Source organism: Delphinapterus leucas, chromosome 11 (assembly GCF_059928025.1).
Source record: "Delphinapterus leucas isolate spDelLeu-1000000601 "Yukka" chromosome 11, BTC_Dleu_Yukka2, whole genome shotgun sequence".
Classification (NCBI taxonomy): domain Eukaryota; kingdom Metazoa; phylum Chordata; class Mammalia; order Artiodactyla; family Monodontidae; genus Delphinapterus; species Delphinapterus leucas.
In genome coordinates, this window is record NC_143139.1 from 4958696 (window position 1) to 4972558 (window position 13863).

The 13863-nt window shown below is 51.4% G+C and overlaps 1 protein-coding gene across 1 annotated transcript; it reads right to left on the bottom strand.

The window, feature by feature from the left end:
• Positions 1 to 599: 599 nt before the first annotated feature.
• Positions 600 to 8344, bottom strand: FGF23 (fibroblast growth factor 23). Its single transcript, XM_022577347.3, has 3 exons — positions 8134 to 8344; positions 2380 to 2483; positions 600 to 1034 (listed from the first exon to the last, which is right to left on the bottom strand). The coding sequence occupies exons 1-3, from the start codon at positions 8327 to 8329 to the stop codon at positions 600 to 602; spliced, it is 735 nt and encodes a 244-aa protein (XP_022433055.3). The 5' UTR covers positions 8330 to 8344.
• Positions 8345 to 13863: the final 5519 nt, after the last annotated feature.

Here is a 13863-nt window from a genome sequence, read left to right on the forward strand (position 1 = left end):
GGGCCGGGCTTTGGCTGCACAGAGGGACAGAGCAGGGCAAGGGGCCATCCTGTAAGGAGCTCGTGTCTCTAGCTTGATCCCTGCCTCCGTCCTCCGGGTGCTCATTCTGGCTAAGTTTTGACCAGCCTACCCCCAGTCTTGTTGACGGCCCTTCTCCAGAGATGCTTAAGGAAGAACGAAGGCTTGAGGTTAGGATTTTCATGGGTTTTGCTCAGTCGAGCTGTTAATCGCCCAGGTCAAGGTTGCAAACTCAAACCCTGCCAACAGGGTCCAGGCAGATGGCACAAAGCAGGGGGCGGTGGAGAAGCCGCTGGCTTGGGCTCCCTGCTTCACCTCCCGTCTGGTCAACTCGCTAAGCCCCTGTTCTTAATGTTAGACTGATGGAGACGAGAGGAGAGGGAAGAGGAAGGGCTGGGGGTGAGGGAACCCCTTCTCTCCCAAAGGAGCGCGTCCAGGTGGGAGGAGGAAGGCGAGGGGCGCCACCGCTCCGGCCTCCAAGGGCAATCCCCGGGGACCTCCCGCTAAGGGAGGAAGGGGGGCCGGTTCGCCCCACCTCCAGCCCGCGCCCCAGACGGTTTGGCTTTCCGAGTTGGGCCGCCCTAAGCGAAGCTGGGGAAGGGCCGGCAGCGCTCGGCGCCCCCCGGCCCGGCGCGCGCGTCCAGCCGGTGGCCGCGGAGCACCCCCAGCGGGTCGCTGGCCGCAGGGCCGCTGTCCTCGGCGCTGGGCCGCTCTTGCGAGCAGGAGGCGGGCGCGGGCGTGGCGCGGGCGCGCGGCTTGAGCACGCTCAGCGGGTCCCCGCCGTCGTGCGCGCTGCGCGTGTGGCGCCGGGGCCGCGCGGTGGCGAAGTGCAGCAGCGGGATCTCGTTCCTGCGCGACAGGAACTGCGCGTACGGGGGCGGGTTGGTGCCCGGCAGGAAGGCCCGCTTGGCCCGACCCAGGCTGACGAGGAAGCGGTGCTGCGGCGAGTGGTACACGTCGTAGCCGTTCTCCAGCGTCCGCTGCCGGAACCTGCAGCTCTCGGGGCTGAAGTGATGCTGAAAGCGGGGCGGGGCGACCGGGTGAGGCCGAAGTCCTCGGCGGGCTGGATTGGGACCAGCTCCATCCCGGGACCCCAATCCTCCCACCCACTCTCCTCGGGCCTTGCCTTTAACCCCGTCGTGCCCTGCTGAGCAAAAGTGATTTCCACTCATTTCCAAACTGCGGTTACGACTGGCAGGTGGGGACAGGCTTGTGGAGCTCGCGGCCCCGCCTGGGGACCCGCCGCCGGCACTTGGCTGCCTGGGGCCGGGCTGGACGGAGAGGCCTGCCCTCTCTCTGCCTTTTGTTTTTGGCTCAGAGGTGGCTTCGGTCTGTCTCCTCACCTGGACAAAGGTGGGCTGGGGTTTGTAGGGCCGCACATAAGTAAGGAGACTCCCCCTCGGAGGCAGAACAGAGTTTGGGAATTAAGGGACATGAACTTCATCACCAGGTGACCTACGTGAGCCCTCACTCTGCCACTAACTGGTGCTGCGTTTTGCTAAGTGCCTGCTAGGGCCTTTACGTAGGATGTCCTTTAATCCTCAGAAGTCCACGAAGTAAGTATCTTACAGATGAGGACTCTGCATATGCCTATATGCGGTCAACAGGTATTTATGTACTTATTTATCTATATTTGTTCAACAGATATTTATCTACTCTGGGCCAGATACTATGGTGGGTGCTGGGACACAGCAGTAAGTAAAACAGGAAGTAATTGCTCTCTTGGAATGTCTGGTGGGAGGAGCTTCTGAGATGCGCAGCACTGCTTCTGTCCAGTGCCCCCCCTGCTTTGGGATATGCTGCGTCCTGTAGTTTGGGAAAGCCCTTGCTCACCAGTCCAAAAGACCAGCCATCACAGCTGGGGCCGAGGGAGTTCGTTACAGATCTTGATTTGGGGGAGCCCCACAGGGCACATGGTCCATCCCACTTGACTTTTTCCGGGTGAGGAAAAACTGAAGTTGAGAGAAATAGGGGACTTGCCCAAGGTCAAGGATGTCTGGTAACAAGATCATGAGACCCCAGTGGCCTCTCACCCTTTCTTTCTAATGGACTTTCCAACACGAACGTATGTGACTCGAGGACCTGGGCTGCAGACAAGGTGCTGTGCTAGTTAAAAAATGGGGACCAAAGGGCAGGTAGGACTAGAGACTGAGAGCCCAGATGCTCCAAAGCCAGATGGCCTGGGTTCAGACCTCAGCTGTATAAGCCTGAGCGTTTGATACTTAGATGGAAAAAAGTACTCAGTGAAAACATCACCCAGGTAATGTGCAAGTGGAACCTTTAAGCTATAAAATTCTACATTTTGCCAGAGTAATGAGATAATTATTTCCAAAGAATTACCCAGCACAAAAAGAAACTCACAGATCCAAAAATGTTGCCTCTGAAGTCCATGCAGAGATATCTCCGGCTCACCACCCCTGTTATCACCACGAATCCCGCATCCTCAGATCTGATCATCAGGGCACCTATGGAGAAAATCATTCAAGTCAAAACCTGGCTTCACATCCAGCCCCTACCTCCAAGGACCCTCCCTTGATTGATCTAAAGGGCGGTGATGATTTCACAGAAGCCTCCTCTTGTCCTTGTTCAGCCTCTTTCTTCAGACTTCCCCTCCCCCGCCCCTCTCCCCTCCCCACCTTGCCTCCTGCGTCTCCTCCTGCCTGTAAGGAGCACCCTGAACTCCCAGCTTTCTTCCACCTGTACCAACATGTTTCTCTCTGTGCTTGGACTCTCTTTATTTTCCCCTTTGCCTGGCTCATACTTCTTAATGTCTGTGGTGGTGGTCACGTCCTCCCAAGCCTTCTGCTTTTGTGATTTTTAAATCTATGCCCAGATGTCTTTCAAGCATCCAGCTTGACCCTCCACCCAGGGAGCCGTGCAGGAGTCAGTGATACAGCAGTCAGCACCCTTTATGTGTCAAGAACAGTATTCGGATGGATCTTCTCCTCCCCCCTCTGCTTATCGAGGTCACTCACGCTTCAAGGCCAGGCTCAGATGTCACTATTGTATGGAGACTTTCCTAATCTCCCTAATCAAAATGACCTGTTCTTTCTTCTCGGCCGCTCCGACTCGCCTCTCTCAGAGCATGTATCTCCTCACCTGCTTTAATAAGCTCACATGTCTAGTGCCTCCCTAGGGTGAGCCACTTAGAAGCAGATGGTTTATCTTTCCATGTCGAGTAGATCCTGGGATGCAGGGAATTACTTCTTGCTTCTTCATCGCTATTCCTGGTCTTTTTCTCACTTGGTGGTGCCCCCAGGTGCAGCCCCTCTCAAAAACTAGCCCTGGACGAAGGTCTGAAACCCATTCACACTACCTACACCCTGAGTAACTGACAACAGTTTTAAGTGTAACCCCCCCCACCCCCATGGGGATGTGCAATTCTAACAAGTACCAGTGAGCAGTTAAAGTTTCTGTTTTGTAGCAAGGGTACAACGAGACCATAAAAGGTGTGATATGAGTGCTAATTCAGCAAGATGTCCTCCCCAGATGCTGTTTAATTACCTGACATTTTCTACTAGAATCATCTCTTTAGGTCTTGGGGCCTCTTCCCTTTGCCGACCACAGAATTTCCCCACACATCTCATTTGGCCTCACGGTTCCCAGGCAGGTAGCCCAGGCAGGGGTCGAGTCTTCTAGAAATGTAGCCTGGAGAGGGTGGAAATGCCAGGCATCTGTGCCCAGTAAGTGATGGCGCCTCGTGGGGTGACTCATTGCCCAGATCTACCCCATGGAGGCTCAGTACAGAGCCCTCCAAAGAGAGCAGCAGGCAGTACTAGACACTAGCTGAGCACAGAGAAGTCAGAATGATGTGGGGCAGAGGCCGTGAGGCTGGGAACAAGCCCAGGCAGAGGGCCAAAGAGGAGAGGTCATTGGTTTCCAAGTTTGGCTAAGGATTAGGCTTGAGGGAAGCTTCTGGAAGTGGGGTGGGGCATGGGAGGTGCAGAGGATATTAAATGCTCCATAACGGGGTCTGCCTGTGAGTCTCAGATCTATGGCTAATGCTGAGAGAAGGCCTGAGAGAGACATAAGGCACATGTAAGGAATTGTTTCCAGCCTGAGGAATTTTCAGTCTACTTGGGGGAAAAAAAAATTACACTTCGTAACTGTTTTTGAGATGTTGCACTCTGAGTGTTTGACACATTTTTAAACTCTCAAAGTAGCTGCTCTGGGACTTCGCTGGCGGCCCAGTGGTTAAGACTCTGCACTTCCACTGCAGGGGTGAAGGTTCAGTCCCTGGCCGGGCAACTAAGACCGCACATGCCATGGGCCGCGGCCAAAAATAAATAAATAAGAAATAAGAAAAGAACCCCCCCCCCCACAAAACCAGCTATGTTGTTAACGTCACCAGTATTAATATTGGAAGTAGCAACCTTCCCATTTAAATCATGAGGAAAGCAAGGCAAGATTCAAACTCAGGAAACTCGGGTGAGTGACCCTAACATCCTCTGCCCACAACCCTGGAGCTCGTCTCCAGCTGACATCACGACAAGCCTTAGAAGATGAAATCAAGGGCCGAAATCCAGGCCACGGCCATGAGGCCCCCAGGTCACGGTACCCCCGAGGGGGTCAGGGGAGAGGTGCTGAGCCAGGAGCCCGGAACTGGGGCGCTAAGATTCCGGTCCCTGTTATGCCCTGTACTAACTCTGTAGCGTTGGGCAACTCATCGCTCAAGCCTCAGAGTCCTCAGCTGGGAAGAGAGGAGAATCACAGCTGTCCTGCCTGCTTCCCAGGGTTGCAATTTGCAACTAGGATCAAATGGGATGATGCTGTAAAAAAGTGCCTTGAAAACATTTAGCAGATGGAAGGCCCTGTGGAGGATGGCTGCCCTGCCCCTGACGATAAGCCCACACCCTGCCAGCTCCCAGCCGATGCCTGGGTCCCTGTGAGCAGTGTGCATTGTCTCCAGGGCCAGTGAGGACAGAAGACTGCCTTCAGGGGCACCGGGAGCTGCTGCCGTGAGGACGCACAGGCTTGAATCAAACCCACAGGAGCCGGTGCAAAAGTCCAGCAAATGGAAGAGCCGATTGTCCTCCCTGTGCAGGTGACTGAGGCAGGTCTGCACCGACCCAAGGGCAGCATTTGGTAGAAAGAAGGCACAAACCACTGGCCGCTGGGACCACACCTGTTGGAGCCCGGCAGGTGTAAAGGACATTTCCTTACGTGATGCCGTGTCTGTGCACGTGATACAGAAGAAGCAGGGGACCCGGGTCCAGGTCTCCCCTAGGTCATTTACCGCCTATGTGACCACAAGCCAGTTATCTGAGTCCTTGAACCTCTGTTTTCTCATATGGAGTAGAATCATTTACTTCATTTGGTCTTCTTCGGGATGTAAGGAGATAATATTTTTATCTGCTATAAACCCACATTCTAAATGCCGGTGATTGTTACTATTACCACTTTGCCTCAATCTCTGCTATAAAAGTAGAAAATTTTCTGCCCTATTCTAGTCTCATGGTCAATAAATGATAAATAAGATGATGGATGTAAAGGACTTTGAGCTCCCCAAAAGAAAGATAACATTTTGAAGGGTTAGAGAGCCCAAGGATAGTTCGGCTTCAAGAAAGTGACGTTGGGGAAGGAGAGGAAATAAAAAGACCTGGAGCCAGGGAGTAATATTAACCAGGGGTAATAAGCATCTCTTTGCTGCTGTTGCCACAAAGTGGGGCTCACGGAGAGTGGGAGGGTAGCCTTGTTTATAGTAGGAAGGAGACAGACATTGGAGACACACTCCCTGACACCAGCTGCAAGTCACGAGGATATAGAATCTTGTAGGCAGATAATTTTACAACGATCAGCAAACCAAAGATGGGCTGAGCACTCAACTATTAATCAAGAATTTAGTAAAGCACAGTAATCAAGTGAACCACATTTCACTGGAAATCTGTAATTAATTAGGAGGGGAAAAAACACTCCGCACCTTTCCATCAATGTAAAACCGTTGCTTTGCGTTCATTGGGGAGGTCATTACAAATCCTTCTCCAGCCTGTTACTTGGTTGTCCTATGGAGCTACAGGCATCTGTGTTTCTTCTTTCCTTTTTGGGTAACTTTTTATCTTAGTGTGTATATCTGTCTGTCTATCTATATATATAATGCTCATGATAACTGATCTGAATAGTATAAATGTTATATAAACTAGCAAAAGTGTCTCTCTCCCGCCCCTGACTCAGTCCCTCCCCAGGTTCCTTAATTGCCAGAGACAGAAGGCTTAGTAGGTTCCTTATATGACAAAACAAAATCACATTTCTGTAAAAAAAAAAAAAAAAAAAGTCTGAAATCAGTTCAATTCACTTTGCTTCCTCTCAGTCATTTTAATTCATTCCAGCTAGCGCTCTGTGCCTTCTTGGGGCCTGAGGTCGGTGGATATAAGAGGGAAAATTCTATGATTCATGCTGCAAACTCAGTGGGCTGAGCCCTACCCACTCCGGGCACCGCTCACAGCCCTCCCTCTCCCCCCACCAGGCCGTGTCTTCGGGGGCTTCCTTTCATCAAAAGGATTCTGTGATTATAGAGAAATTTTATAAGCATTCTCTAATTGTCTGCAGCCCTTTCCATGTAGGGGAATCAAAATAATTTACCATAATCTACCGTCCTGCGTTTTAAATCACCTCTCATCTTGAAGTGAGGGCGGCCTTCCACGAGAGGGCAAAACTGTGTTTCCTCAAAGCTGATCGTGAGCTGTGAGACACGAAGGTTGGAAACCTGGAGGTGCGTGAAGGGCTGGTCTTCCTTTGAAGCCACAGAGCTTTTCACGATGTCAGACACGTTGTAGGTTCTGCTAAATATCCATTGAATAAAACGGGCAATACTTTGGATGCATCAACTGTATCCAGATTTATTTCAGAATTTTTGCCATGGGACTCAAACTTGGCTTCCAAGATGTTGACTCCTGAATCCACTGTGTGCCCCTAAGTTCTGGAACCTGTTTGGTATTTGGGGAGAACTTCCTCCTTTCTTTCACCCCCTGTCACCATCCACTGGGCACCTGAAGAGGTCTGGACTCTTGGCTTTGCACATGCATCTCTCTCACTACCAGGTTTAAGGTCCTTTGACTCTTAGCAGAATGAATGTCCTGCGTATAGCAAGGCCACAGCAAAATTACAGAATAATTTAGTGCACCAATAAAGGGCCAGTCATTATTCCTATAAGACATTGTCTTTAATTAAACAGAGACTGTGCTTACTCCTTCCTTTCTCTGATTGGATCTATTTTGAATCAGTTGGCATTTTTCTGGATCCTTAATTTTTACAGGTTTTCCTAAAATAGAAGACCTTGTCTTTTTCAGTATCTGTCATCCCCCCCACCCCATTATTCCTTCTGGGGACATCGGAAACACAGCTAATTGATTGACTATTGTGGACTGTGGTCCAACTTTCCACAAACCTAATCTTTAAAAACATTCCGGTTGTCTCATGTTTTCAGTGAGTTCCCAACCAGATTAATTTGCTAATAAGTGGACCTTTCAGCTCCACAGAGAAGACTCCCCAGCTCATAGCATCCTGGGTTCCACTGAAGCCCCTAGTAAGCTTGTTGGATGGATGGATGGATGGATGCACTGGGTCAGACTCATCAAGACAGGATTCCTGGACAGTCTAGTCTTTAATACATTTTCCCTGAGAACTTTTATAAGGCCAGCATACTAGAAGCTCTGAGTTGGAAAGAGCCTCTGGGTTTATCTATTCCAAGCCCTGGTCTGGTACAGAAATCTTCACAACCTCTACCGTTAACCCAGTCCAAAGTTCATGAGCCAAAACTCAGTGTCTACTGACGGATGTGACTTCTTTTGCTCCCAGCCTCCTTGCCTGTCTTTTGTACGTTTTTTGACTCTTTGGACAGGGCACAGAGAAAGTGGCTGCTATTGTGGGAAGATGGACTTTAGTTAAGATGGAAATTATTCTTGTTGGGAGAAACCAATACACAGTAATTGGGGAGGTGGCAGAATCTTCTCCCAAGGTTTAAATGCGCGCACACACACACATGCACTCACGGATCCTGGGCGAGAAGCTAGGAGGCTGGATTAGCCCTCTGGTCCAGCCAAGGCCTCCCCAAGTCCCTGCAGGTGGAGGCACAGATCAGTCCCCCCTCTTCCCAGCCTAGACGGAGCCCCAACTTACTGTAGATGGTCTGCTGGGGTGAGCCATCCACGTGGCCGTCCCTGTGGATCTGCAGGTGGTAGCTGTTCCTGGCCGTGGCCGTGTACAGGTGGGTCAGGCCGCCCCAACTGGAGCCCAGCAGCGGGGAGGTGTTGGGATAGGCGTGGACCGCACAGCCCAGGGTGCAGACCCAGAGGCCCAGCCAGGCCCCCAGCATCGCGGCTCTCTGGCTGGTGTGGAGTCTGAAACCCGACCCTGGCTCTGCGCCTGGCCTCCCTGGACTGTTTCTCCTCTTCCTTGCTGGTTTCTGGCCTGCGGCTCCTAGGCTGCATTCCCTCCTTTTTTTCCCTCGGACTTTTAAAGGGTAGCAGTGTGACATCAAACAGGAAAAACTCCACCGTCCACATCCTCTGTGTTGTAACCAGCCCATCTGAAGAGAATACAGGGATCTCTGAGGCTCACGGAAGGCACGTCGGTTCCAGACACACACACACACACACACACACACACACACACACACACACACACCCCTCAATTTCAAGCCAACGCTCCCAAAAGTGAATGATGTGTGGGCAAAAGTTATCTACGACACTGGGTTGTCTGCTGACCTGCCCCACTTCCACCAGGAAATGCGAAGGCAGCCAGTGGTTCCGAAAAAATCCAGCTTCACTCATGCAGTCAACAGATGCCTGTGCAATTAATCTCCCATCAAGTCACTCATTTTGTTTTTCTCAGTCTTTTGAATTCCAATCCGGAACTAAGCACCCAGAGCTTTGTCTATGCACAGCCCTAAGTGTGTGTTTTGAGGGATACAGAAGGAATCCAGGTCAGTACCAGGCAGTGGCGTCCTCTGAGAGCCCCTCTTCGTGAAGATGTGGGAGACCGAGTCAGAGGCACAAAAGCAAAGTTGCAACCTTGGGAGGGTTTTGAGACGGGAGGAAAGGAGAAAGGCCTCAGAGTCCCTGCTCCTTTACGGAATGCTGAGGTTTGATCGCTCGGTTTCCCTGATTTGAACTGCCGAGGGCAACCCCACTGGTATTGTGGCCTCTCCAATAGCGTGGAGGTGAATTCAGAAACCTCATGAAGATGACGCCTGCTGGCTAAGCCCACGGACAGGAGCCCGGGAGGGTCCCGGGAGCAGAGCCGCAGGCCAGGCGCCCCCACGTTTAGTGTCTGTGGGGGGCCTGGCTCCTGGGACTAGATGTGCCCTCTCGTGTGGGGCGACAGTCCTATCACTGCACGCCTTCTAGAAAAACATACATGCGAGGGGACTGTTGCGCTTCCCACGTCCCCTCTACTGAGTGCAGACCACGTGCGGGCGGCAGGCTAGAGGTCGGGGCTGCTGGCAGAGGGGAGCGATGTGATCCCCGCCCCAGGCGCTCCCAGCTAACGCAGAAGGCACCATGGGAAGGGTGGTCACACAGACGCAGGCACAAAGAAGTGGCATTGGTTATCCTGCCCACACACGTGTTTTTATCGTTTACAAAGCATTTTCACGTGTATGAGCTCATCTGAACCTCGCTGCCACTCTGTGAGGTAGACTCCCCAGGTGTCATCCATATTTTAAGTTTAGACACGAAGAAATGGAGCTCTTGGGGTTCACACGTCCAGAGTCACAAAACAAACAAACAGGAGAGCCGGGACAGGGTCTTCCGGTTCCCTCCGCTGCTCCTCCGATGATGACCTCAGAGACGCCTGGCGCTTATGGAATTTATGATGTGCTTTACTGGTAGTAACTCATTCACTTTTCATAATAACCCTTTGGAGAGGTACAGGTACCTCCTCTGTATAGATTAAGAGGCCGATGTAGACAGTTTAAATAACGCACCCGAAGATGTGCAGCTCATACCGGGAGAGGTTGGATTTGAATCCGGGTGTCCTGAGCCGTCCCCGTGTTGGGGCTGAAGCCACAAGAGCAGGAGAGACAGGTCCAGGAGAAAAGGGGCACAGTGCTCCTTGCCTGGACCCAGGATGTGTCTCTAAGACACAGGGTGCTGGTCCCCCCAGGTTAGAGAGAAGATTTAGGACACTTCAGTGCTATGTGTGAGACAGCTCTCTTTAGTAACAGTCACAGAATGGTTCGTACATGTGTTCACCACAGGATACAAAGCAGAGCAAACTTATCCTCAAGGGGCCCACGATGCGAGTGAGCGGAGAAGACCTTGTTCCATGCAAGGCACCACCATGTGAGAGGCGTTGGGTGACCAGGACGGGTGCGACATACCAGAGCATCCAGAGGACAGACAGACCTCGGTGGTGGACACCGTGGTCAAGGGGGACTTGGGGGCAAAGGGGCTTGAGGGAGACTTGCAGGGTGGGTCAGAGAGGGGTTTCCCAGCAGCTGCCAAGGTGCTGCAGGAGGCAGGGCAGGTGTCTTGAGAGAAGGATGTGGTCATGCGCTCTGGTCCCAGACTGGTTGGAGGTGGAACCTCCCTGGCCACTTCCGTGTGTCCTGTTAGGAGACAGAACTGATGTGCCGGCCTACGTCACTTCCAAAGACTCCCCACCAGCCCTGAATGCCTGGCAGGTGCATCTGAAGGCAGAGGACCACCCAGGGGAGTAGGCTGATTTCGGGGAGAGGAAGGATCCCCCACTTGGTGAGAGTGAAGGAAGGTGCAAGCATCTCAGAGTAATTCTTCCCACCTGAGATAAGGAAACATTGAGCTTGGAGGTAGGGATTTGCCCAGTAGCAGGGATGGCAGACCTTCCAGCTCCTGGCTAGACTTCCTGCCGGGGGCTCCCAACCTGGCTGCCCGAGAGAACAACCATAACTCCCCCAGGACCATCCTTCGCCTTGCTGAATGAAGGTGAGACTCTTTGCACTTGTTTCCAAAGCTCCCCGAGAGATTGTAACCCCTAAGCCTGACTCTACAGTTCTTATCAAGGAACAGATTTTGCACCCCTCCTGTGCACTGGAGTCAATACACAGGGACCGAGCCACATCTCACTGTCCATCCCCTTCCAGGATTCCAGCCTAAGATGTACATGGGCTTTTCTGGGGAGTCCTAGCACTGAATGCTAAGTCCGTACAGTGCTCGGAGCCTTGTAGTTGTGTCATCTCCTCAGAAGCTTCTGAGGGCGAGGATGAGAGAGCCCAGGGTAAGTGTGCTCCTTTTCTTGGCCCCTGGAGGGCATCAGCTGTCGCTGCACAGGTCGGAGGATCTGGGAGCGTGTGACCTTGGGAACCAGGTGTGAAACCCTGGTACCAGATGGGAACAGGAAGCTCAGGACAAGACCGGTGGCTTGTGGGTTTTGGATATCTCTGTCCATGGATCCCACGTGGCTGCCTGGGATGCAGCAGGTGGGGACACCTGCCCTGGCGTTGGGAGAATTTGCCCCGGGAGCTCTGTGGAGGACTTCCGGTCCAGACCCTGCCTATACACTCATAGAATAGAGGCTCTGAATATGGCCTGGGGACTAGACAAATCTGTATTCCCACAAGTTTGTTCCTTCCCCTCATCCCCTGACTTCTCAGAATCCTCTCTGAGAAGGTGCAGAGAATTCTCTCCCAAGGTCGTATTCTCTCCATGTGAAGGTTTTCAACAATTTTCAAAAAAAAAAAATGTTGTTTTGACTGTTGTTAAACTATGATGAAAAAAATTTTGAGGAATCTTGGTAAAAGAAAGACCAGGGAATGGGGCGGTGGTCTCAGGATGGACCACAGTTTTCTTTGCTTTGTTGGACTCTGTCTAAAGGCTCCGTCTGCAGATGGAGGTCTCTGCTCCCTATTCCCACCTCTTTATGATTCTGGCTCCATCATTTCAGCAGTGGTTTCCCTGGCATCTTGCCCATCCAATCCCTGGTGTCAGGCAGATGGATGTCTAAGCCTCCAGGATGAAGGGTCATAGGGGAAGAGCTACAGCCTTCCTGAAAATGCCACCCTGTGTCTTCTTCTCCTGACGATTAAAGCTCCATTCCTAATATCCAATCCTATTCTCTCTTCCTCTAATGCATCCAATCAACCCACACGTAACTGTTTATGGAAAGTCTATTCTATGGCTAGTGCTTTGCAGAAAGTCTTTAGGGAAGCCTAAGAATGAAAAAGCACAGTCCTGTTCTTCAAGGCGCTGACGATGCTCTGGGCAGAAGACCGTTTGCTTCTGTCTGGCTCTTCCCAACCTACGATGCACACACACACCCAGTATCCCATCTGATGCTCTGACAGTCCTGTGAGGAGTGCTGGCAGGTCACTTCAAGAACTTCACTACTCAAAACTACAATGAGGTGTCACCTCACACTGGTCAGAATGGCCATCATTAAAAAGTCTACAAATAATAAATGCTGGAGAGGGTGTGGAGAAAAGGGAACCCTCTTGCACTGTTGGTGGGAATGTAAATTGATACAGCCACTAGGGAGAACAGTATGGAGTTTCCTCAAGAAACTAAAAACAGAGCTGCCATATGATCCTGCAATCCCACTCCTGGGCATATATCCAGAGAAAACTACAATTCAAAAACATACATGCAACCCAATGTTCACAGCAGCACTATTCACAATAGCCAGGACATGGAAGCAACCCAAATGTCCATCGACATTTGAATGAATGGATAAAGAAGAAGAGGTACATATATACAATGGAATACTACTCAGCCACACAAAAGAATGAAATAATGTCATTTGCAGCGACATGGATGGACCTAGAGATTCTCATACTAAGTGAAGTAAGTCAGACGGAGAAAGACAAATATCGTATGATATCACTTATATGTGGAATCTCAAATATAACAGAAATGAACTTGGCGGGAGGGGCTCTGCTAGACGGTGACCGAGAGGGAGCTGTCATGAGAACATGGAAGGGGGAGTGGCTGGAGATGAGGAGAAGCAGGAGATGGAGGTCTTCCTAGGACAAGAGCATCTCTTGGGAGCAAATGCTTTAGTGGCAGGACCAGCCCTGCAAGTGTACCGTGCACGCACTGCACCCTGTTGTCTGTGGCTGGTGGTACTTGGCCACCGTCTGAGACAGTGAGGGGAACTGTGCACTGGGAGGACACCCACAACCAAGAGCTGGAGTGCAGGGCCATTTTAGGGCAGTGAAACTGTTCTGTAGGAGACCTTGATGATGGAAACGCAATATGGTGCGTTTGTCAAAACCCACAGAACTCACGACACACTGTGGACCCTCACGTAAACTCTGGACCTTTTTTAATCGTCACGCGTCACTATTGGTTCATCGACTGTGACAAACGTACCACTTAATGCAAGATGCTGGTAGCCGAGGAAACTGTGCGTAGGGTGGGAAAGGGGGTATATGGGAACTGTCTGCTGTCTGCTCAAGTCTTGTGTTAACTTATAACTGCTCTAAAAAAGAAAGTGTATTCAAAAGAACGCGAACAAAACTCAGCCACGGCGTTGGCCTGAATCAGTGTCAAAATCACTACCTGGAACAATTCATTCCAGGGTCAGAGAAATGAAATGTGCCAGAACAGCATCCATCTGCCTGCGTACACTAGCTACCTTTCGTTCCTTTAGATAAGACACGAGCAGATCCCTTACCCGCCCCCGTCATGTGTATCAGCTTCCCCGTCAAAGGGAACCTGTTTCTTTTGAAATCTGCACGTGCAAACTGAGGGACCATGTCCTCCCTCTGACCTGTTTCCCCATCTGTAAACTGGGGAGGTGGTGGATGGTGAACGAAACAGTCTCTGAAGTCCCTCCCGGATGCCTTAGTCTGAGAGTTTCTCTGAGGGTTGCACACTGTCTTGTCCTCCAACCCCTTCCTGCATTGTTTGCTTAATCACCTGCTACACTGGA